We start from the raw sequence: 24,982 nt of genomic DNA, 5'->3' as shown, positions 1-24,982 counted from the left end.
TAGAGTAATGTACTAACATTTTTAATATAGTCTGATCAGATCAATTCACATCACGAGGTCAACCTGGGCTTGCTCACGTGTGACACAACCGAGGTACACAGTGTCCCCACCTACCAGCTCTCCTACCTTCCTGGTTCCCAATAGCACTGAAACCTCTACCTCCCTGACCAGACTGGCATTTTTAAAATTTTGCATAAAACTATTTCTTCCATAGACTTCAAACGATCAACTAGCCAAGTTAATTATGGTACATCTAAACAAAGTTTAATACTAACCCTAACTTGTGACTGCGGTTTACAGAGCTCTGTATCACCTGGGATAGCTTTCAGTAGCAATTCACTACAACTGGTCCTAAAAATAATAACAATAATAATAATAATTAGAGACTTAAAACCCAACAGCAAGTTGAATGGTTAAAATCACATAAGAACTGGAATTTGGGGTGGGCATGTCCTCAATAGCTAATCTTGTCCTAGTAGCAAAATGCTAGCCTCCAAGCACGGCTCCAAAACATCTGGGGCTCTCTAGGTCAAGGGTTAAACTCAGGCAGCTCTTGAAGGACACTCACCCCATGGTCCATGGGATGCTGGACGCTTCCAGCTTCCTTAAAGACAGTGGGGCATCCGAGTTGTGTGAGTGGGTGGAACCCTCCTGTGGCTTCTTTTGAGGGATGAGATGGGGAATCACTGAGGTCCCAGAATGCTAACAGGTATGGGTTTGGGTTGGGGGGGTCACTGAGAATTGAGCACCAGGAATTCCAGTTTCCACCCATTAGAGAAACTGGGACTGGTGTAGCCTTGGAGGCCTATGTAGTGTTTCCTGCCCTTGCCCCATACTGGGTCTCACAGATATTTCTGCAGAGTATCAGATGAGGATCTATTTCTAAAGACCATTGGGGGAATGGGTGGTAGAGAGGGATGGGATGATAAGAGGGAGGGGTTAAAAACAAATAAAAATCTCTCAGCTACAGAACCCAAAGACATCATTTTCCTCCGCATTCACAGCATTTCTCAGCAGTCCCCAGATGGCGGTTTCCATGGGGATGCAGCATCTGCCTCACTTCCCCTCAGCCCCCATGGGCTGCTGGTCAACCTCAGGATCTACTAAAGATGATGCAAATGCCGACTGAACAATCTGAAACCCAAAGGACTCTAGGAGAGACATGTTCTGCTGGGGAGAGAAAGGTGAGCCAAGGGCAGGGCCCAGGTCCCCCATGGGGCCCCCAAGGGCCCGGACATGAACCTTCTGGATGTGTTTGTTCAAGTATGACTTGGAGCGGAAAAAGCTCCCACACTCAGGGCAGGGGTACTTCTTCTCTCCATCAGACTCCATTTTGTTTTTAGGGACTGCCATGTCACAGGAGAAGGAGCCATTGGTGCTCTGCTTCTCCGGCGTCTTCAGATCGCTGGCATCCGAGAGGTCACCATAGGAGTCGGAGCTCTCAATCGGATCCTGATGTGAGCATTTCTGGCCTTCTAGGAGAAAACAAAACACAGAGGAGAGATGAGGCTAGGCTTTGGAGATGCCCCTCCTGGAGGGGTTGTGAGGGGCCAGCTCACAGGCCTCTGGAGGCAGCCGATGGCCATCCACTGTCCTGGCAGAACCCACCGAGGTTTGGCTGGTCAGTGGAAGCCTGGCGTACCTTTGGGGGTGAGACAGCAGGGCCCTAGGGCTGCCTGCCTCCCTTACTGAGGACTCTTCATGCAGGTGCACATGTATTGCTCACCATTGTCTCAGCCTGCCTCAAGGAAGGGGGTACAGAGAGGGGACCTCTACTCCTGCCCAGCACAACTCAAAGACCCCAACTCCTAGGTGCTCTCTTGGATGCTTTTGAAGGTAGAACGCTGTTCTGATGATGCCAAACATGTATGTTAATGGCCTTGCCTCTGCTCCAGACTAGCTGCACCCCAGCAAGGCAGAACCAGAGCAACAGGGTCCTCAGCAGACCCCACTGATGGCTGAGACGGAAGCTAGTCCTTTTCCCAATGCTGCAAACACAAGCCTTGCCCTTACCACCTTCCATCTGCCAAAACCTTTCCTGGGCCAGGTGGCCAAAGCACAGAGATTAAAAGCAACTTTGCACAACTCAGTTGGCTAACTGTCCCCACGCAGGGCCCAGGACAAGCTGGATCTCGAAACGACCCTCACTGCTCTGCCTTGCTCAGCCCACAATGGAGTCCACCACCAATCAGAGCTCCTGCCTGGGTTCAAGAGAGCCATGCCGGGAAGGGAGGTCTGTGATGGGAGCATGGAGCATGCCATCTCTGCCATCCGCCAAGCCCCTGGCATCATCCCAAAGGCAACAACAATCTGAAATACCACAGAACAACCTGAATCAACAAGTGAAGGTGGGGCTTAGGGAATGCTATGCAAACCAACTTGGAGTAAGAGGCAGTCTGGTAGCTCATTTATCACCATGCATCTCACAAACACAGCCAGACACCCTCTGAAAAGGTTCACTTACAACAACCAGTTGCACCTATCAAGAAGGAAGCCCACCCTTGGCTCTGCCTGCTCTGCAGGGTCAAAGGAGAAGAAAGCATTTAGCCACAGCTCCACACCACCCTTTAAGGGCCATAGGCAACAGACAAGCCCAAAGTAATTGATCATGCAGGGATCCTCTTCCTGTCCTGGGCCTAGGACATCCCTGCAGGGCTCCAGACTGTGGGGCTGGCCAGGAGCAAGGGAGGAGGGCTGGGGAAGAGGAGGCGGGGGCTGGATCATGGATCATGGCAGTGCCCTAAAGCCTTACTCACTGCCCTGGAGTGAGATACCCGCTGTGACTTTTGTCCTGGAGGCCACTGCCACTCAGATCTCTGAGCCTCCTTGAGGCGGCCAGCAAGCCGGCAGCCTTCCCGCCTCCCCACACCCGGCCCAGCGCCCCCACAACACAGTCTGCGCAGAGAAGCAAAGTGCAGAGCAAGGGGTCGCTTGCCTTTGTTGCCATAGGTCCTGGCGCAGTGGAACGCTGCTCCCCCATTCGGTATGGGCTCCTGGTGCCTGGAGACCTGGGGAAGGGGAACACCGTGGTGGGTTTTAACATGGACCTTTAAGTAGGAGGCAGAGGAGAAACCTAAACAAGACAAAAGGAGATGAGATCCCACGGCCAGCACAGAGACACCTCTCTGCTTCCCCCAAGCCTCTCTGGCCGCTCTGGCTAGCGTTCCCAGGTCAGCTGCACCTAGAAGGGGCCCCTCCTTGGCACAAAAACAGCTGCAACCATGGGAGCCACCTGGCTCAAGATGAAGGGTAGCACTGTCCTCGAATCGGTTTCTCTGCAGAGCCCACTCTCCAAGGTTGTGGTTGAGGGCCCAGGCCGGCTTCCTGGACAGATGGGTGGTCTGAGATCCTGCTCCTGCCTGGGCCGGAGGCCAAATGCCTCTATGTTTGCTTGGCACCTCAGTAAGGAGTGGTTTGAGTGGAGGTCTTATAGTCCCAGGTCAGCTGCAGGGACCACGGCTAGAAATGTAGTTAGAAAAGTATATGGGGCTCCAGGGCGGCCATGGGCTGCCAGCAAGAAGAAGGTTTGCTAACACTTATAAAGGTAAACGGTACAACAAACCAGATGGAGGCAAGATGAAATCCCAAAGGAATGCCTCCAGGAGTACTCCTTCTTCTATTTATTAGGACATGTTTTTATTTTGCTAACTTTTTCACCTTCACAAAGGTGGATTTTCTAACTGTTTAGACCTTCTGAAGAACAAGAAAAATAGGAAGTTAACGTTAAAGGGGTGTAGTCATCTCTTTATTTATGGTGGTCTTTCTGGTTCAGTTTTGGAACATCCATCAGGTTCACGTAAGGAAGAAATAGGGATTATTTGTCTTTATTTTGGGAAAGGGGCAGTCCAGCCATCTTGAGGGTGCTCCAGCTCAACCCAGCTGCTCCAGTCAGTTTGAGCCTAGTGAGATCCCAGGCTGGGAAGAGTAGATAGATGTTGGGCCAACTTCTACACCACCCACAAGTCTGAGGATATGGAACCAGGTAGGCCGGTCAAAGGATTTCGCCTTGGGTTTCACAGGAAGGAGCTGTGTCACCAAACTCCATTTGTGGTCAAGGATCAGAAAGTGCCTTCAGCAGGAAGTGAAGTTTTTTTTAGCATGAGGCCCACTTGGAGTGCCAGTGCCTTGATGACGTCCCTTTAATCCACTCCCAATATGGCTGACATATTCTCAGGTACTTTCATTCCCTTTTAAAATTACACTTATAGGATAATAGTATCCATTACTAACAGGTCAGAGGCTATAGAATACTGTGTAAAAGGAACTTGTCTGAACTGGCAAGGCCTTTGGAATGCTACTAGAACTATAGTAAAAGTTCACCTTCAGCAAATGGTGATGGTGTGCCAGGGCCCAACACATTGCATACATTATTCTGTAGTATTCCCCCAACTGCCCTATGAGCTGGGAATTATTATACTTGTTTTATAGATGAAAAAATAAAGAGACCTGGTGAGGATAAGGAACTTGTAGTCACATGTACATCTACTAAGTCGCAGAGCCTAGACACTCAACTCCAGGACCATGTGCCACATGTTGTCCTTAACCAGTGAGCAGACTCTTTGTAATAGTTCCTGTGTCTTAGCCCTGGCCCTGGAAATACCCCTAGGACTTTGCAATAGATTTCTTTCTCACCATTTACATTCGTGTTATTTCTCTTCTATTAGAATGGAATCCCTTGACAGACAGGGCTGACCTGTGGGAAGCTTATTAAACAAATACTCCCCTGACAACAGTGTTTGGTGGTTCTGAGGAAATGGGGGACTGAGTGAATTATCCTTCCTTTCCTGACGTAGCTACTTCACAGTCCCACTTGGGCCAGATGCTGGCATCCTGCCCTGGCTGGTAGAGTGAGTTGTCCTGTGCTGTGACTGAGTGGTCTCCTTGGAGCTTACCACAGGGGACAGATTGGCTTAAGAGGGTCCCAGCCCTGACTGGATAGCTTGGTTGGTTACAGTATCATCCAATGCATAATGAATGTGGGTTCAATCCCCAGTCAGGGCACATATAAGAACAAACTGAGGTTTCTGTCTCTCTCTCTCTCTCTAAAAGCAATACACAATTTTTTTAAGGAAAAAAAGAGAGTTCCCTATAAACATTCCTAAGAGGGAAGATGTAGTCAGGAATGAATAGACGAGACTAATGGGAAAGAAGATCTTAGCACCCTGCTCAGTGTTGTGGCCCTAACAACCAGCATAGATATCAGGACTTTCTGATGGTATAATGATACCACTTTAAAAGGGAATTTTTTTCTCTTTTTTAAAACCCTGTGAGGCCTCTGCAGTGGTATGGTGTACCCAGTTAGGTCCACTGCAATCAAAGGGGATGGGAAAGATCACCAGGAATTATTATATTTACTCCTTGTGGGAAGATTTCTACTAGGGGAATACAGCAGATGCTCAATGAAAACTTCCTTCTTTTTTCTGAAAAAACAGTCTGAGAAACACATGGCTGGGTCCTCTTGATTTTACCCAGCTGCAGACTGTACTATCTATAGCAAAACCACATGGCGGGGTGGTAGGAGTAGATCCACAGCTGCCACTTAAAGCCCAGAATTTAAACACAGAGCAACTCAGCAGCCAAGTGTTGGGCTAAACAGAAGCTGAGTTTCTGAGAAGAAAATATTTAGTTGGAATTCTGCATTCACCTGCCCATTTACCACTGATTAACCAAAACCCAAAGAGGCGGCTTGATCCAGGCACCAGAATGATGGAGACACTGAGCACTCATGTGACTCCACTAGAGCCAACAAGCCACTCTGCCTCACACTCTAGAGATGAAGAGTTTATTACCAAAAGTCTCCTGTTCTCCACTGCATTTTCTTGTCTGTTATGTTACGTTTCACACTCCAGAGCAAATCTTTCTTTTGCAAGTTCCACATCCATACCGGGATCAGGGACTCCTTTCTCCTTGTTTAAACATTGGTGGGCCATGCCCAATTGAGCAGTGCTAGATGGGGACACTAAGTTGGTGTGTGTCAGCTCAGTCCAGGGGAATGGCAGGCTATCTGCACCCATGACTGGCACTGGTGACTACCTGTACGTCCACCTCTGAGTGGGAAGAAGACTTCCTCTATTTTTTAAGCAGTGATGTTGGACACCAGATATTATCTGTCAAAGGCAGATTCCCAATAAGCTATCTCTCTTTCTCATACCAGTACATATGCATATATATACAAAGATTCTGCTGTAGAAATTTTAAAAGAAAGGAAGGAAATTATGGTGCCTGACCAGGCGCAGTAGATAGAGCATCAATCAGCCTAGGACTCTGACAACCCAGGTTCAAAATCCCAAGGTCACTGGCTTTAATGTGGGCTTATCCAGCTTGAGCACAGGCTCACCAGCTTGAGTGTAGGGTCACCAGTTTGAGTGTAGGATCATAGCATGGTCACTGGCTTGAAGCCCAAAGGTCAATGGCTTGAAGCCCAAGATCGCTAGCTTAAGCCCAAGGTCGCTGGCTTAGCCTGAGCCCCCCGGTCAAGGCACATATGAGAAAGCAATCAATGAACAACTAAGGTGCTGCAAATATGAGTTGATGCTTCTCATCTTTCTCCCTTTCTGTCTCTGTCCCTATCTGTCTCTCTTTCTCACTATAAAAAAAAATTATGGTGATCTATCAGGTCCTTCTCTACTTCTCACTGATCAACTTAACTGATATCCTCAACTTGAAAATGAGGAAACAAGCTTTTTTGATCATCATATTCTTTCCATTGCAAATTATCGTCCTCCACAGAAGGTATGACCCACATCCTGATACATCCCTAGGACAAAGACAAGATAATCTATTTTAGGTGTGGGGCTAAAGTGTCCAGGCTGCTTCTCACCTTTCCCATTCTTCATAGGCAAGAGCCGTTTGTGTGGCAAAGACTGAAAATGGCAGAGATATAGGTAGTTAGGTTGAATGCTTAAGAACTGTTGGGATTGAAGCATCTCAGAGGACCCTTAGAAATTCACTTGATCCAACCTCAACCATCTGACCAGCTGGCTGACATCAGCCTTTGCTCAAACCCTTGTAGAGAAAAGAACATTCATTTATTCGTGCAGCTCCTCCTCCTGTATTCACAGCCTTGGTGGTTGGCAGGGCAAAGGATGACCCAGAGCTCTCTGCATTCTAATTCCAGTGTCCCAATGTCTTCGATGTCCTTATTTTCTTCCTTTTTCCTTTTCCCAGGAGAAGCCTCTTCCTATTTCTGCCCAAGAAATGAGTCCAGAGGTAGAATCCTGCTCCTCTTCTGATACAAAATGAAATTGTTGTCCTTCTGAGTACCAAGTGGGTTGGACCAGAGCCGGCTTTTATCTTCTGGGAAGAATGGGGTTTCTTGCTCTGACTCTGAGACCCAAAGCTGTTTAGCCTCTGATCCAGATGTAGTCTCATCTTTTCTGAGATAAGGTGGCCTCTGCTTTTATTCTTCTGGTGTCTCCACCCCAGTCATGTAGCCTGTGGCTGCCCAAGTCCTCTTTACCAGCTCCAGGAGAAAGAAATCCTGACGTACAATACTTGTTGGCTTTGCCACATCAGCTGTCTGGTAACTGGGTCAACTTGCCCTGCTGTTCCCTGCTGCTCTCAGCTCTTCTTCCCTCCTGAGCTGAGCCCTCAGAGGCTTCCACCAGCTCTTGGCCCACTCACAATCTGGGGTAGGCTTTCTGGGTTTCCTCGTTAGCATCTTTCTCCACTCTCATTAGTTCCTGTTTCTGGGTTCTGACTCCAATTCTCAGACTGAGAACTTTAACCTTATATACTTGACAAAACACCTGAGGATGGCATGTTTGTAGTAGGTTTAGAGGTATTTCAGGGTGCTGTCAGGAAGCCAGGTTAAGATGAAGCAAGACAAGAAACTCTTTCTAAAACTGGGGCAGCCAGTCAAGATGGTCAGCCACAGCCTGGTAACTCCTTGTATGCACAACCCCAGGGCCTGCTACCTGGGTGAAGTTCCTACCAGAAAGGATTCTATGGACATGTCAGAAAATAGGACTGACACTTAAGTACCTTTTATTACCACCTTCCTGCTTTCATAGCAGTTTTCTTGGTGATGCAAACAGCAACATCCAGGGCCTTCAAGGCAAACCCTCAGGTATGCAGTTGCAGGGAGGGGCACCAAGAACAGCCAGCTACTCAGCAGTCTCCCTCTACCAGCGACCTCAGGGCACATAGAGATGGCACAGGACCCCAAGATTCCAGCCAAGGACTGCAGGGATGTTTTGCCTGGGCTAAACCAGAGTGTCAGTGAGCAGTGTCTTTCCTAACACTGTTACAAAGTGTAAGAATGGGGCTTCCAAGTGTAGCATTTTGTGGGGTTCAGTTAACTTCCATCTACCTGTATGCCGGAATCCTCACAACAACCCTGTGAGGTGGGCAAGGGGAGGTGTTCTTAACCCCACTTAAGAGATGAAGAAACTGATGTTTAGAGAGGAGAAGGGAAAGCTCAAGGTCACATAATAGGATAAGGTAGGAGGGGCTGGGATTAAACCTTAGGCCCCTTGACTCCTGGTTTAGTACTCATCCATTAAGCCACATCCAAGATTTCCAAAAGCATTGGAACAAGCATGTCCCAAGAGACAAGACTTCTCAGCAACGTCCACACCTGGCCAAAGCAAGCGCACCGTGCAGAAGCATCCTCATACCCACTATAGACAGCTGCCACAACCTCCTTCAGCAGAGAGTGCAAGCTTCCTCCACTGACACTGCTTGCAAAACACAAATCTCAGCCCAACAGCCAACAAGTCCTGGCAGAAGCTCAGTTTCAGGACAAGCCTGATGTCATCCAACAGAACACCAGGGCCAAAGAGCCAGACACCACCTAGGCAGACCTCGGCAGCAAGCACACTACCCTGCTCAGAATACCTTCCATTTTTCCTTCTTGTCAAGGCCACAATCTACCTGGGATTGGGCTCTTTTTTGATCATTTGTGCTAGAAAGTTTCTGACCCTTATCAATATCCAGACCCAACCTTCTTCCCTCACTGCTGAATTTCACATGCTAGTGAAAGAGCCAGCAAAAGCTCTCAAGCAGGAACCCTTTCCTCCCACCTCTTGGGGGCTAATGACTCTTCCACCAACATCCATAGTTCAGTAGTACCTACAAATGCATCCATCCATCTTGTTGCCTGAGCAGCAGATATTATAAGCCCACACTTAGGAACAATACTCTTCCTGTTCTCACTTGCTAATTGCCTGGGAACTCTCATTCCAAGCACCCTAAGTTTCTTGGGAAAGAAGGAGTGGCAAGCAGCTAGATGAGCAATGAAGGTGTTTATCATTCAGTCTGAAGGGGAGGCCAGCCGGGCAAAGAATGGAGTCTCAGGCAGGGTGGTCAGGACACCCCCCCGGCCTCCCACACAAGCTCAGGACCATCTCTGGAAGTGAGGAAAGAGCAGGGAGATTACCTCGGTTACAGATGCTGCAGAAGTTGCTGGGCCCCTCACTGTGCTTCTTCAGGTGGTCTGCCATATACGCTGCCCGCAAGTACTTCCCACACACCTGGCAGGGTACCTTGTCTTCATGACAGGCCAGGTGGGAGCGCAGACGGTCTCGGGTGGCGAAAGAAGCATTGCAGGTCTGAGGACAGAAAGGAAAACAGGATGAAGTGAAAGCTGGCATTCACAATTGACTCCTCACCAAGCACACAGTGAAACAAAACCATTTCTGGCCGACACATCTGACTCCCTGTATAAAGAGAGTTTTAGAATGTGACCCATGCTTTCTCCCCAACATGCCAAGTAGCTGCTCTATTTCCCATGATGGCTTCTCATGGGACAGCCTGAGTTGGAATTCTTGGTTCCAGTGACTACCACAACATGGCATATTAAGTTCTATGTTCCTCTACAAAATGAAAATACGGTATTTGTTCATTTGTAAACATTAAGAATTGACATCAGCCTGACCAGGTAGTGGCGCAGTGGATAGAGCGTTGGACTGGGATGCAGAGGACCCAGGTTCGAGACCCCAAGGTTGCCAGCTTGAGTGCAGACTCATCTGGTTTGAGCAAGGCTCGCCAGCTTGAGCCCAAGGTCGCTGGCTTGAGCAAGAGGTCACTCAGTCTGCTGTAACCCCCAGTCAAGGCCCATAAGAAAAAGCAATCAACGAACAACTAAGGTGCCGCAACGAAGAATTGATGCTTCTCATCTCTCTCCCTTCCTGTCTGTCCCTCTCTCTGACTCTCTCTGTCTCTGTCACAAAATGAATGGATAAATAAATTAAAAAAATAAAAAGGACTGACATCAGTTGCATTGACTATAAGGGAATTTACAGAAGAGTTATTGGCATATAAACAGATCAGTCTTCCTGTTCTCCATCCTGGGTTTCCCTAGTTGCTTTATACAAAGAATTCAATTTATTCACTTTATTCAAAAGTGACGTTAGTCTTGGCCACAGGGGAATGGAAAGGCAGGACAAAGCACAGAGATTACTCTTCATATTTTTGTGAGTTTTTACTTAAAAAGCAGCCCATAAAATGGTTGTGTCAATTCTGCTAACGGGAGAATTAGCAGAGAAAGAGGGCCAGAGGCTTTGGGAGCATTTGTGAAATGTTAAGCTGGGGAAGTACTGGTAATAACAAGAAGGGTGACACTACCATGCATTGATGGAGCATTCATTCTGTGCCAGGCAGGAACCCACTTAGCCTTTAGAGGCACTTATCTCATACCGTACATCCTTATAGCAGCCCTCCAAGACAGTCTATTAGCACCTTCCAAGAGTGTAGTCACAGAAAGTTGTGCTGTGAGCACCAACTCACAGCCAGGTCCCAGGGGTAGATGACTCAAGCGATGAAGTTCAGCAGCAGCACCCTGGAAGGGCAGGCCCAGGGCCCAGGGCCCAGGCCCCAGGCCCCAGGCATTTCCTGTGCCTAGAACCTGGCTCGGTGTCAGTCCCTGATCTCCCAACATCCCTTTCTCAGCTGGGCCTTGCACAGACACCCAGCCTTGAAGGGCACGAAATGTCAGAAAAGCCCTCAGCAGAGTTCAGTCTGGTGACTTTTATGCTATTTTGGTTCTATGAAGGTGTTTCAGGGGTTCTAATCAAGTTTGACTCATTTCTCTCTGTGCATGTTTATTGTTTTAGAACTGCAAGAAAAAGCAACATTCACCTTTAAGTGCATTACAGATCCAATGTTAACCCACTGAAGACGTGCCACCCTGTTAACTTGCTAGAATGGAGATGTTCCTACTGTGTCTGTTCAATAGAAGCATATCCTGAGATCGCAAGACCTCAAGGTCAGTGTCTGGACATTGTCACCACGTACATTAATCTATCTCCTTACTGTACAATCAAATGAAATAGGCCCTGGCTGGTTGGCTCAGTGGTTGAGCTTTGGCCTGGCATGTGGAAGTCCTAGGTTTGATTACCAGCCAGGACACACAGGAGAAGGGCCCATCTGCTTCTCCATCCTTCCCCCTCTCCTTTTTCTCTCTCTCTTCCCCTCCTGCAGCCAAGGCTCCATTGGAGCAAAGTTGGCCCGGGCACTGAGGACGGCTCCATGGCCTCCACCTCAGGAGCTAGAATGGCTCCAGTTGCAGCGGAGCAATGCCCCATAGGGGCCTAGCATCGCCCCCTGGTGGGCATGCCGAGTGGATCCCAATCGGGTGCATGCGGGAGTCTGTCTGTCTGCCTCCCCACTTCTCACTTCAGAAAAAAATACAAAAAAAAAAAAGAGAGAAACAAATACATACGATACTGTGGAGGCAGAAGATGCCACTGTTGCTACCCCAATCCCATATGTCTGTGTGCATCAGGATAGGGCTTGCTGTCCTGTCATTATCTTTTAAGTGTTACAAATTTGAACAGAACAATTTAGACTAATAAAATACTGCATTTATTTATTTATTTATTTGTTTATTTATTTATTTATTTATTTTGAAAGAGAAAAAGAGAGATGGGGGAAGGGAGAGAGATGAGAAGCATCAACTCATAGTTGCGGCACCTTAGTTGTTCATTGATTGCTTCTCATGTGTGCATTGACTAGGGGGCTCAAGCCAAGCCAGTGACTTTGGGCTTAAGCCAGTGACCTTGGGCTTCAAGCCAACAACCATGGGATCATGTTGATGATCCTATGCTCAACCTGGCAACTCTGTGCTCAAGCTGGCAACCTTGGGGTTTCCAACCTGGGTCCTCAGCATCCCAGGCCAATGGTCTATCCCAGGGGTCCCCAAACTACGGCCCGCGGGCCACATGCAGCCCCCTGGGGCCATTTATCCGGCCCCCGCTGCACTTCCGGAAGGGGCACCTCTTTCATTGGTGGTCAGTGAGAGGAGCACATATCACTTGTTACGGCTAGCAGTGACAAATATGGAACCGGATATTGACCATCTCATTAGCCAAAAGCAGGCCCATAGTTCCCATTGAAATACTGGTCAGCTTGCTGATTTAAATTTACTTGTTCTTTATTTTAAATATTGTATTTGTTCCTTTTTTTTTTTTTTTTCTTTTTTTTTTCTGAAGCTGGAAACAGGGAGAGACAGTCAGACAGACTCCCACATGCGCCCGACTGGGATCCACCCGGCACGCCCACCAGGGGCGAAGCTCTGCCCACCAGGGGGCGATGCTCTGCCCATCCTGGGCGTCGCCATGTTGCGACCAGAGCTACTCAAGCGCCTGAGGCAGAGGCCACAGAGCCATCCCCAGCGCCCGGGCCATCTTTGCTCCAATGGAGCCTTGGCTGCAGGAGAGGAAGAGAGAGACAGAGAGGAAAGCGCAGCGGAGGGGTGGAGAAGCAAATGGGCGCTTCTCCTGTGTGCCCTGGCCGGGAATCGAACCCGGGTCCTCCGCACGCTAGGCCGACGCTCTACCGCTGAGCCAACCGGCCAGGACTTGTTTGGTTTTTTTTTTTGTTTTTTTTTTTTAACTTTAAAATAAGATATGTGCACTGTGCATAGGGATTTGTTCATAGTTTTTTTTTTATAGTCCGGCCCTCCAATGGTCTGAGGGACAGTGAACTGGCCCCCTGTGTAAAAAGTTTGGGGACCCCTGGTCTATCCACTGCGCCAAAATCAGGCTGCTTTTATTTTTTTTATATATTGATTTTATTCATTTGACAAATGAGAAGGCTGAGTTTAGAAGTGATTTGCCCAAAGCACATGATTCAACTCCTAGAGAAAACAGCAGTCTAAACATCTGCTATGCCATCACAGTACTCTACACATCCTTCCTGCTACCCTGTGGTTCCTGTCCTCCCTGACAGCTAGACAGATGGAGGCCCTGAGAGGATATGGGACAACGGCCTGGGAGCCTGCCCAAGCCTTTGCTCTTACCATCTCTAGGCTCAGCAGAGGTACTTCTGGTGAAAGGTACTGATACTTTTTAACAGTGTACTTGGTAGCCAGGACTTCCCTGACAAGGAGAGGTGACAGGCTTGTGCAGAGAATCTTAAATACTTAGGTGCCTCAGAAAGCATCATGAGTGCTTGGTCTCATGGCCACAGGTGGTGCCCTGCTCAGTCTGGGACCTCATGACTCAATTATAGGCCACAGTTTGGGGGGACCCTGAATTTTCCACTAGCCCTCCACCCTATGAACCAGAGCAAGGGCTGCCATAAACACCCTCAGGAAGGTGCACCTGTTGATTTACTCAGTCAAAAGCCAGCTTTGCCAGCCAGTCACCTGACCACAACCCCTCCAATGATGAGAGGCAGTGTGGTCTATGCCTCAGAATTCAAAGGAATCAAACATGGACCAGGTGTGAGAAAATGCAGCTGAAAGCACACATTCAGGATTGTCTCCCGCGTTCCCTGGGAGAGGGTGCCACTAGAGGAATATGAAAGAGATGCCTTGTTTCTCTTGCCAGCTTTCTTCTGGGATCTGTTCTTTAAAGCATTGCCTGTCATACTTTGCTACCTAAAGATAATGGACAGCCAAGCCTCAATTATCCACAAGTAGATTATCCATTTGAAGGATTACCTAAGCAAAATTAAAATCACAGACCAAGCCGACTTTCCCTATCCCATCTTCCATTGATATCTCTCAGGGAATGAAAGCTAACTTTAGCCTGAGCAAACATGATTAGGAATACAGTATAAATCTGCTGTTGGGGGAAAAAACAAACACAACAAAAACTTTCACTGTGTTACAAAGCCAAATTAAAGTGAATTAAAAGTGACTTGTTGGCTTCTATGTTCCAGAACTGACCTTTCATAGCTGAGTCCCCAGAGTTTTCTGGGGGAATTGTGCAAGTGGATGAGTCTGAGTCTAGACCCACCAGAAGTTCAGAGAATACAGGACATAAAGAGGCTGGTCACACAACTCAGGAGAGAAGGGACATAGAAGAGTGCATGAGGGAGAAAAATATCTAAGAAGGGGACACCTAGAACCTCCATGGTAGGGCCACGCAGGGGAAAGGCACTTCCCTTCCGGGAGACAGGGAGAAGACAGAGGGACCCTGATGGGACAACAGTGAGCTTGCAGTAGCATGATCTGATTGCTGGTGGTGCTTGGAATGGTGGTCCTGCCCACAGCCCTATGCTATTGTTAAGCACATATGTCAGTCAGGTCCAGCCCAGCCAACCTGAGCTTGGGTCACCTCTGGTCATCACCACTCAACACTGAGCTCCAGTCATGCTCCCTTCCCTCCCCCTGCCAGTTTCTCCCCATCCCAGAATTAAAGCTTTACTTCTCAAGAGCTGAGCAGCTCAGAAATGGGGCCCAAATGGTACCAGAGCCACTACTGCACACCCAACTTTTGGTGACCTCTGAAGTCTGCCCGACTCAGGGAGTGTCCTAAGCAGCCTTTTCCACAGCCCTGGAAAGTCTAAGGGAGGCTCAGCACCAGAGGCTTTGCTGGCACCCTTCTTGAGGCTGTCAGGTCCCTTACCCCCACCTCCATTCATTCCTTCTCTAAGGAGCTTTCCCTCCAGCCCAATCCACCCCACTAGCCTCTGAGAAGTGGGGTTACTGGAAGCAATGGGAGAGGTCTCAGCTTCTCTAGCCTCTGAGCTCCACATGGGAGAAATGTCCTAGCCCACTGCACTCCTAAATCCAGCAGTACCTGGGCCGTCTGGGTCAGTTGAGGACACTCAATCAGGCCAAGCCCCAAGGAAACTTGTGTATCACTGCCAAGCCTGAGGGTTCATGCCCTGACATTCAGATGGCCTTTTCACTCAAACTGTGACACCAGTCTTGTCCCATTCTGTCCTCTGTGGCATCAGAAGAGGCTGAGAGGTACATGCCCAGCTTTGCCAGGAGCCCAAGAAACCAACTCCCAGAGAGCCATCTCTTTACCTCTGAGGCTTTCAGAATATATACCATGCAAAACAAATGCCCCTGCTGGTTAACCAAGCCCAGGCACACCCAGCTAGCCAGTTCAGCACATGAGATCCAGCATGTCTTTACCTGCTGGATCATCGTCTGAGGAGTCTGGCTATGGGGCTGGAGGGGAGCCCAGTAGGTCTGTGAGAGTGCTTATTGGAAGGGCAGGGCAGGAGTGGGCTCATACACCGAGGGACAATGATGTCAGTGTTATGACACAAACCAAGGACAAAACACACAAAGCCTCAAATGTTAGAATTAAAACTTTTATCATCACTCCTGTTATCCCCACAGAGCCTGCAGGGACTAAAGGGCACACCACCGGGATCCGAGGGGATGGGGGATCTACATCTGCTTTATCAGCCCCCAAAACCATATACAGGGGTGACCCAATGTAAAGCTACTGGTTAGTCTAGTTCCTGAGCAGACCTGCTAATAAATCCCCAAAACACAAAAGTCTAATTCACTAGCCAGAAATGAAAGCAGGACCTGTCTGAGTGGGAAGAGGAGGGCAGCAGGGGTTGACCCAGTTGGAGTTGCACCAGAGTCTCCTCTGGAGGGGCATTCACTCCCAGGGTGGGGGAAGGGTGGCCAGGCCCGTTCTAGAAACCCTCCACCTTAGGGAAAGCGATGCCAGGAGAGGGGAAGCATAGAATCCAGTGGCATAATTCCCAGGAATGCACCAACTTCCAAAATCGGCCAGATACACAGGGGTACCTGGAGGCTGTTGGGGAGACCAAGAAAGGAGCCTCTTGCTATCCCCATCTGGGGTCCCTGAGCTGGGAAAGGTTCCAAGTAACCCTGGAAGGAGCCAGGCATGGTGAGTGGGAACCACTCTACTGGCCTCTCCCGAAAGCTAGAGTCTCAGAGCAACCGCCACTCCCATTCCCTCCACAGAAAACCCTCTCGGGGAGGCCAGGCTAGCCTACAGGCCACTGGGGAAAGGCCCGGCTGCCCTCTGGGGCAGCCCAGCCCTGCCTCAGATATCCCGGAGGGGCAGGGCAGAAGAGAGTGTTGCTGGAATGTGCTGGGCCCAGGTTTTCAAGGGCTGGGAATGATTTTTTTAGAGAAAGGGAAAAGGTGGTGTCAGGAACCGAATGGGACGACCTCCACAAAGCAGGCTGGGCAAAGTCCCATGATGGCAGGTCGCTAGGAAGAGATTCCAGGGGCGGCAGGCCGCTGCTGCTCCCAACCCACACCTGGAAAAAGGGCAGAGAGTGCAGGTTACCCCCCCAAGCCATTGGGCACGCCCCCACTGCCCTCAGGGCTCCTCCTACTCTGCCAGGCCGCTCAGCACACTACCTAGGAGAGTCAGAATGTGCTCTGTGATGAGAAAATCAGAGACAGAGAGAAGGCAACAACAAGGCACAGATGGATCCCAGCAGCCCCACCCCCAGGTTATCATCCTCAAGAGACCACCTAGCAGGGCTTATGTGAACACTATCCATACCTGGCCCCTGGGGGCTCCTTGGCCTACCTACAAGAAGTCCATCCCTCCCTCAGGTCTCCCTGAACCCTCCCTCGTTACCACCAAAGATAAAGAGAAGCAGGCTACCCTACCAGAGGTTATAGTAAGCTTTCTACAACTCTGGCTCCCTCAGACTGTGGGAACTTGGCACAGAACAGGGGGAGGTAACCAAGAAGAGAGAGGCATGTTTTCCATCTACGCAGGAATGCTCAGTGGCCAGGAAAGGAAACTCAAGTCTCTGGGTGCCACAGGGCTCCCAGACACTGGTCAAGCAGACAAACCAAGGGTGAGAATCTTGCCCAGCCTTCCCTATCTACTGCTACACAAAGAGCTCACAGTGAGCAAAAACCACTTTGCTCTCCAGCCCCCAGAGGGATTAAACAGGTGCCAGTGCTTGGAGATAAGACCCCTCACTCTCTCCACCCCCTGCTGCCTTGTGCTCTAACCTGAGGGGACCCAGAAAGAGCTCCTACTTCAGTCAGGCTGCCTGGCTAATAAGGGAAGGTGTGGGTTGCTAGACCACTGAGGAGCCCATAACAAACCCTTCCCTCCCCATGGTGGCCCTTGCAAACTGCTGAGAACCAGAAGCCAGGCTCAGTGGGGTGCCAGTGCCCCCAGGACAACACTTGTGCAATGTGGCCCACCATCCAAGGAGCTGGCTAATACCAGGAGAGGAAAGCTAAGCAACACAAGAAAGATGGAGACAGAGTGGGAACCAGGACCCAAAAACCAAGAAGGAGGGGACATCAGCAGTGGGGGGGAGGGGACCAGGGGGAAGAACAAAGACGAACAGACGGAGCGTGGAGGGACAGAGGAGGAGGTGTGCAAAGCTGTGGTCAGTCAGCCGGCCCAGCACACACATCAGCTGGCTCCTGGCCGGGCTGTGAGAACAGCAGCATTCTCTCTCAGCCCAGCTCTGCCCTGGCCTGACCCCTACCTGACACTTGTGAGGCCGCTCAGAAGTGTGCACCTGCTTGATATGTCCGTTCAAGTGATCGGGCCTGGAAAAGAGAGAACCAAGGCAGACTTTAAGATGTCAAAAAATGGGGCCACTCTTGGACTAACCCCCTAGCCCCTACCCCCACTGCTAGAGAGTACTCCCTCTCCCCCACTCCAGCATGACAAAGACAGTCACCACACAGCTCTGGTTCCATAGGCCCAGGCCTCTCTCTGGTCTGGTTTTCTCTAGAGGGAAGGGAAGTGAGCATTTGTCTCTGACCTTGCCTACCCACCTCCCCCCACCAGAAACTCAATGATTTCTAGGACCTGAGGAGGTGGCTTTAGAATGAGACAGGGATGCCTTGCTGCAGCCTTTCCAGGAGGGGATATGTGTGATTCATTGTCCAGACTAAAGCCCCTTAGAAACTCAGTGTTCCCCTCCCCCAGCCTCTCCAGCTATGGCAGCCAATGAATGCCACCCAGATGGAATTCAGTCCCCAGGGTCTAAGGGATGGAGCCTTAAGTCCCCAGCTGGACTGGTAAACCAGATGCCCGCCAGAGCAGGTGGGCAGGGGTTGCCTGACCGGTAAGACTGGTTCCTGATTGGGGCCCCTCTGAGGGAGTTCTCCATCCCTAGGTTCCACACACAAGGTCCTCAGTATCCAGGCAAGTTAAAACCAGCCTTTTATTCTGGATATTCTCTTAGGAGAAACAAAACAACCCTCCGCTCCCAGGCAAGTCCTCAATTCCCTATCGGGGTCACTAAAAAGTGAATCTAAAGACATCCTGCCTCCCTTTCTCTATATCTTGAGAACATAAAAGGGAACTGTGGGTTTAGTTAGGCTCTGGAGCCACCAGGTTAGAGCTGATCAGAGATTTTGGTTAGGAAGAGGCTTGGAGTGCCAAGCTCTGTGCCCCGTGATCTCAAGGGGCTGTGAGTCGCAAAGCTGAAGTTCACTGATCTATGACTGCCAGTGCTGTGTGCTGGGGGATTTGGTGGCATAGGAGCGTAAGGAGTCTGAGATGCACTTGTTTCTGTTTCAGTGTCTCCCTCGGCAGCCATTCAAGCAGGGAAACTCGCTGGAGGAACCCAGCCTCCCGCCCCCAGAGGGGGCCCCACGCCTGGTGCAGGACACACAAAGGGAGCCCAGGGAGAAGAATGGTGAGGCCCGGTGGCTGTGGCCTGAGGAATCCAGGCCCCTTCCCACCAGGCCCCAAGGAAGAGACAGTAGGGCTCGCCTAGTGCCAGAGAACTTCCCTGCGGGAAGAGAAAGCAGCTTCTTGGCCACACCAGCTCAAAAACAGGACTGTTAAAACACTCCCCAGCCCACACATACCCCTAATATAAGGTCAAGTGACATCCCCACACTCCCAGATTTTGGCAAGGAGTTGTCCCATGAGCCAGGAATAGGACAAGTTGTGAAGAAGGGCACCATTTCTCACCTGGAGAAGCCTTTCCCACAGCTCTGGCAGATGTAGGGCTTGCCCACGGACCCGTCGTGAGACCGCACATGGTAGGACATGCGATCTTTTCTCTTGAACCTCAGCCCACACACGGGACAGGAATAGGGCTTCTCCCCAGAGTGGGAAAGCTTGTGCCGATTGAGATGGTACACATCACGGAAAATCTTGCCACAGATTTCACATGCCACCTGCTTCCTGGTTCGGCTCCTCTTTCTGGGGCCATCGGGGTCCTCAGAGATGGGTAGCCCATTCTCACCCAGCCTGGGAGGAGGAAGGTCGATGTAGCCCAACTGGAGGCTGGTGACACCATGCTGGGCCTCGTGCTGCCGGAGCCGGTTGGCATCAGTGAACACCTTTCCACACAGGCCACAGGGGAGGATGCCTGCCTCTCTCAGGCCCCCTGGGGACCCGAACATTGAGTCCAGCAGGTTGGCTTTCCTTGGGCGGCCCCGGCCTCGTTTACCGGTCAGGGGAGGGGCACTGGATGCCACATTAGGGAATGGGGAAGTCAGCAGTTGGGGGGACAGGGGTCCAGCCACCATGGGCAAGCGGTCTACCCCAGGTAACACAGGCAGGGAGGCTTGGCTGGCAATGGCTGCACCAGCTGCCCGAGCTGCCTCGTCCTCGGGCTGCATGCTGCCTGCGATGCCATTGCTGTTGGCTGCCAAGGCTGCCCCGTTGGTCATGTCCAAAGGGAAGCCTAAGTCCGAGGTCCCAGGGGGACGAAAGAGCATGATGTCAGCCCGGGCAGGAGGCACCAGGATCTGCACATTGGACTGTTTGATGACTTCCTGGCATATCTCAATGACCGACCTCATCAGCAGGAACTTGGCAGCTGTCATGAGCTCAGGGAAGCTCTCAAGGCGAACCACGATGCGAGAAGTGTAGGCGAAGTCCAGGATGTCCCCGAACACCTTAGAACTGATGGTGTGCATCTCCAGTTCACGGCTGCCCCCAGCCCCGCCGCCCGGGGCCGCCGCTGCGCCCCCCACGTCAGTGGGACCCCCGTCCGCAGCTCCGCCATCGCCCAACTGGGCGCTGAACACCGACTCAAAGTACTCGCTGCAGGCGGCCAGCACGGCGCGGTGCGCTGGGAAGCTCTCGTCGCCCACCCGCAGGAGCACGTCGCAGAAGCGGCCGCCGTTCTTGCGCTGCTGGTTCAGGTTGTGCAGCATCTCGGTGCTGTGCCTGCTCACCTGGTAGGTGTAGCAGCCCGACGGGCCGCAGGAAGCGTCGTTCACCCGCTCCATGGCTGCCGCCCCCGCCCCACAAACCCGACCGCGACAGTTGCCCGCCCCCCTCCCTTCCCCTAGGCAGCGACAAGAGGGGCGCAGCGGACGTGTCTACACTCCTCACACGTGCCGGTCCCGGGCTCTGTAGTCTCGCAGGTGCGCCGAGCGCACACGCCCCCTGCCCGGATCCGACTGTTTAGACTGAAGGGCGCACTACCCCCCACATAGCGGCCCCTACCCGAGCTGGATTGCGCGCTTCACTCTCTCTGCCCGCCCGCCTTCCCTTCTCAGTCTACCTCCGGGGGTAACAGAGCAAAGAGGTGCGCCCCTCCTGCAAACGCGCCTGCCACCTCCCCTCCCGCCCGCCAGGCGGCGCCGGCGCGCAGCCAACAGTGGCGCGCGCGGGGAGGAGGAGGAGGAGGAGGAGGGGTCTGCCGCGCAGGCGCGTGCGCGCGCCGCGGCTTTTCCCGGGCCCGCTGGGGGCGCGCGCTGCGTCCCCTGCAAAGCGCGAGCCGGGGCGGGGGCGCCGGAGCAGAGGAAACAAAAGGCGAAGGCGGCGGCGGCGGCAGGGCGCGCACTGGGGCGGCAGCACGGGCTGGGTCCGGAAGCCTGGCGGACGGAAGAGGCGGCCAAGGCTGGAGCGGGCGGGCGGCGGCGGCGGCGGCAGGGTGGGCCCTTCCCCGGGCCGGGCGAAGGCGGCGGCGAGCTGCGGCCCCGGGCTCCGTGTGTTCGGAGCGGAGGAAAGATGGCAGCGGCTGCACTTCCTCTTGCACTTTCACCCCTGGGGGGAGGAGAAGGAGGGGGCGATACCAACAACACCCCCCCCCCTTCTCGCTGGCAGGAAAAAAAAAAAAGAAACGGCGAGCTTGGTGTGGGGGGCCCCCGGCGCCCCCGTCCCTGCACGTGCGCACCCGGATCCCTGGCCCCGGCCGCCCCGCGCTGCAAACTTTCCACTTTCTTTGTGCCGAGCGCCCCCCCCCCTCGCCCAGCCGAGGATGCACGTCCCCCCTTCCCTATTTATACAACCCCCCCGCAGCTCCGCTCCCCCCGCTTCCTGCCCCCCCTCCCCATTCCCCAGCTCCGCCAATGCAAGCGCAGCTGAGCCCCCGTCCGGCCCCCACCTCCCCACCCCGCCCGCGGGTCCGGGGCTGCAGTCTCAGCCCCCCCGGACCAATGCAAACGAAGCGCCTAGCCAGCAAACCAGCTCCCACTGCCCCTCCCTCCCCGCCAAGAGTGACGGCGTGCGGACGGGGGAGGGGGACCGTGGGGTGCAGATCTGGGCCCCCAGCCCCAGCTTGTGATGTGCACTAGTAGTGGAGCGGGCTTCGGCTAACCCTTCAGAGCCCACCTTTGATGCACGAAATCCCCATAAGTCGCCTGCCGACTGCCTTCCCGCTCCCAACCCTAGAGAGAGCCCGGGGTCCTGGCTGAGGGCAGGCCGAACCTCCGGAGCTGCTTCTGCACCCTGCGCGCGGACCGAACCGAAGGGGCTGCGCGTCCAAGAGAGCTGGGGAGAAGAGGCCATCGTCCAGCCTCTCCCCCAAACCACACAGCGAGCCATGTACCCCGGGGAGCGGATAGTCAACAGCTTAGTGAGGCAACAACATAAGAGGCAAGGGCGATGGACAGAAGCCGGAATCTTGGCGCACCCCAGCAGCCCCCATTGGAAGTTAGGGTACTGGCGGGTCTGGGGAGCGCCCTTCGGCCTCTTGAGGCCGAGAGCATCCCCAGCGTCCGCTGAGTACTCAGGCCATAGGCCCCGCGGGCAGGCCTGGGCGCTTTGTCCCCGGCTGGCCCAAAGATGCTGCCGCGCGCGGGGTGGACATCGAGGTTCGCCTGCTGGGGAAGCTCTGGCGACCGCCGCTAGGCAGCCGGGCTTAGAGCTTCGGGTTGCAGGCACCGCGTGTGCGGGTAGGAAGTTCCCACAGTTGCAAAGAGAGAGCGAAATATGTATTTCAAACTTTCCACGGTTCCAAACTGAGCGCTTCCATTAAGAAAAGCGGTGTGCTTGGGGGGGGGGGGGGGGAGCATTCTGGGTATTAGCATGCAAATGAACGGGTCTGGCTTCCAACTCCTCTCGGGATTCCCACCGCTGCGCGCCTTCCCAGCGCCAAGCCACTTGCTTCTTGGAGGCTTCCGCGCGTGGTGCCGCGGAAGGACCCAAACTCGAATTTCGAAAACTCGGTTCTTTGGTAGTGCGTTATGGTTCTAGTCATTTAGCCTCTCTGAGCCTCCCGGTTAAACAATTTTCCTCATATGTACACCGGGGAGAGCAGCACCTGTCTTAAGAAGTGATGAGTATTCGAAGGTCGTGACTGCGTAGCACTTAATTCTGGACTGGGTCTCTCCTTACACACCTCCGCCCTTCCCAGGCGTAGTAGGTTCCAAACGCCTGTTGGAGAGAACAAATGAAGCTTAGAGACTTGAAAGTTCCTGGACGCGGCGCCAGGCTATTTGTGTTCTAAGCCAAAACTAGCTGTGTCACTTTGGAGCAACCTTCCTGAACTAGAGCTCAGAAATTCTTGAATGGATTCCAGAACCCACAATTTTTTTGTGTTCCAGAGTGGGAGCAGCCACAAAGAAAGATGCAAGGGATCAGATTATTGAGTGCCTATGGTATGTGCACATTCTCTCTCCAAGGTAGACATAGCTATATTTTCATTCTACCGCTGAAGAAACAGGGAAATGAGTGACTTGCCTACGGCCACACATAGTGGGAGAGCCAGGAATCCAACTTATAAATCTGAGTGTGCCCCTTACCAGTGGCTTCTGAACCCTCTTACTGATTCCACCTGAAACAGGAACTTTCATTTTGCTGTGCTTAGAAAACGATGCTGTGATTGCCGAGGGTTCATTCTATGAACATAGGTGTACAGAGCTCTCAAGGCACTCTTCCACAGTGCTCTGTAGAAACCGGAAGATGCATCAGCCCCATTTTGCAGATAGGAAGCCAGAGGCTAAGGAAACGAATGAGTGGCTTCGGATGCCACCGTGGCAATATAGCCAGAAATATCCAGATTCTAGTTCTGACCCCAGCTGCTTGTCACTTTGGCAGTATAATTGTACCAGAAGCCTGTAATGATCTCTCAACTTTATCTATAACTCAAATTTCAGTCTTGCTATCTCTTAGGCTCCCAGGATTCTGTTTTATAACTTCATGATATAAGGCATGCTTATAGGACACGCTTTTGTTTTCATGTTTGTAATTGAGGTGAAATTCACATAAAATTTAATCATTTTAGTGTGTAATTCAGTAGCATGTGTTACATTCGCAATATGGTATACTCTAGATATTTAATATGAACGGAATCATATATTTAACTTTCTTTGCCCTGGCTGGATAGCTTGGTTGGTTAGAACGTTGTCCTGATAGAGCATCATTCTGATATACAGAGGTTGCCAGTCTAATTCCCCCATCAGGGTGCGTACAGGAACAGATTGCTGTTCCTGACTCTCTCCCTTCCTCTCTCTAAAATCAATCAATAAAATTTAAAAATATATATTTGAACTTTTGAATCTGGCTTCTTTTTGTGTAATTTTTCAAAGATTCAATACTTCATTTATGGCAATACTACCTTTTTTTTATTCATTCATTCATGGCCTTTTGGCTATTGTGAATAGTACTGTTATGAATATTTGAGTACAAGTATTTGTTTAAGTGCCTGTTTTCAATTCTCATGCGTGTGCACCTACAAGTGGAATTTCTGGGTCATGATGATATGTTTAAGTTTTTTGAAGAGCCACCAAACTGTTGAAAACAGCAGCTGTACCGTTCTATTGTACATTCTTACCACACAGGTCTGTCTTTTTATAAGTAATTTTACAGCTAGTTAAACTTCCCATTTTATAAATGAACATGTTGAGGCCCAGAGAAGTTAAGTAACTTGTCTAAGGTCACACAGCAGAGTCTAGACTAGAACCAAATTTTCCTGAGTTTCTGGCCTTCCATCCACTAAGAGCGTCTCCTCCTTCAAAGACCTGACTACCTGCCTGAGCATTCATTGATTGATTCGACAAACCTGTCCAGTGAGCAACTGAGTTAACATATTTATGAAGTTCATTTTTTTTTCTTAGCATCTGCAGAAAGAGCCCACTGCCACATTCCCAATTTCCAGGCTGCACCTTGAAAAGATGCAGAGCTCACAATCCCTGTGTCTGTGTCCTGCTGCTGGCCTGGCTGGCCCTCTTCTGTTGTCATGGAAACCACACACCTCCATTTTGGCAGTGCACCAGCTGGACAACAAACTGAGAGCATCCTTGTCTCCCAGTCTAAGTAGAGCTGTCAAGGTTATTCAGTCACTAGATCTGTATTTATTGAACATGTACTAGGCAACAGGTTTTTTGTTTTAGATATTAGGAATACAGCAGTGAACAAGCTAGACCATGGACCATGCCTTAAGGATCCCACAGCCTGGGGAAGGAGACAGACCAAAATAACACAGAAATAAAGGCTTCTCCTACCCTGGCAAGGTAGCTCAGTTGGTTAGAGCATCCTCCTGATACATCAGGGTTGCGGTTAGATTCCACACATACAGGAATCAACCAATGAATGCATAGATAAGTGCAACAGCAAATCGATGTTTCTCTCTCTTTCTCTTCCCCCCATCCCTTCCTCATGCTAATTAATGAATTTATTTTTAAAGGCTTCTC

The 24,982-nt window shown here is 51.3% G+C and overlaps 1 protein-coding gene across 5 annotated transcripts; it reads right to left on the bottom strand.

Annotated features, from left to right (window-relative positions):
• Positions 1–21,335, bottom strand: PATZ1 (POZ/BTB and AT hook containing zinc finger 1). 5 transcript variants are annotated; one of them, XM_066370449.1, is made up of 5 exons: positions 19,080–21,335; positions 17,635–17,698; positions 9,380–9,551; positions 2,936–3,073; positions 1–1,475 (listed from the first exon to the last, which is right to left on the bottom strand). In XM_066370449.1, the coding sequence occupies exons 1-5, from the start codon at positions 20,348–20,350 to the stop codon at positions 1,057–1,059; spliced, it is 2,064 nt and encodes a 687-aa protein (XP_066226546.1). In that variant the 5' UTR covers positions 20,351–21,335; the 3' UTR covers positions 1–1,056. The 5 variants fall into 5 exon arrangements, with proteins under 5 accessions (XP_066226546.1, XP_066226547.1, XP_066226548.1 ...); XM_066370450.1 differs by having other exon boundaries at positions 1–1,472; XM_066370452.1 differs by having other exon boundaries at positions 1,298–1,475; positions 2,936–3,008.
• Between the last annotated feature and the right edge of the window lie 3,647 nt (positions 21,336–24,982).

This window comes from Saccopteryx leptura, chromosome 2 (assembly GCF_036850995.1).
Source record: "Saccopteryx leptura isolate mSacLep1 chromosome 2, mSacLep1_pri_phased_curated, whole genome shotgun sequence".
Classification (NCBI taxonomy): domain Eukaryota; kingdom Metazoa; phylum Chordata; class Mammalia; order Chiroptera; family Emballonuridae; genus Saccopteryx; species Saccopteryx leptura.
The sequence above is the reverse complement of the archived record's forward strand: the minus strand, read 5'-3'. Positions and strand labels throughout refer to the sequence as shown.

Bases quoted from the DNA above. Each gene is read 5' to 3' on its own strand.
- PATZ1 (XM_066370449.1), bottom strand. From the start codon at position 20,350: ATGGAGCGGGTGAACGACGCTTCCTGCGGCCCGTCGGGCTGCTACACC. The intron at 17,699-19,079 runs GTGAGAAATGGT...TCTCTTTTCCAG, and splicing joins TGTGGGAAAGGCTTCTCCAG to GCCCGATCACTTGAACGGAC. The intron at 9,552-17,634 runs GTAGGGGTCAGG...TTCTGTCCTCAG, and splicing joins AGCGGCCTCACAAGTGTCAG to ACCTGCAATGCTTCTTTCGC.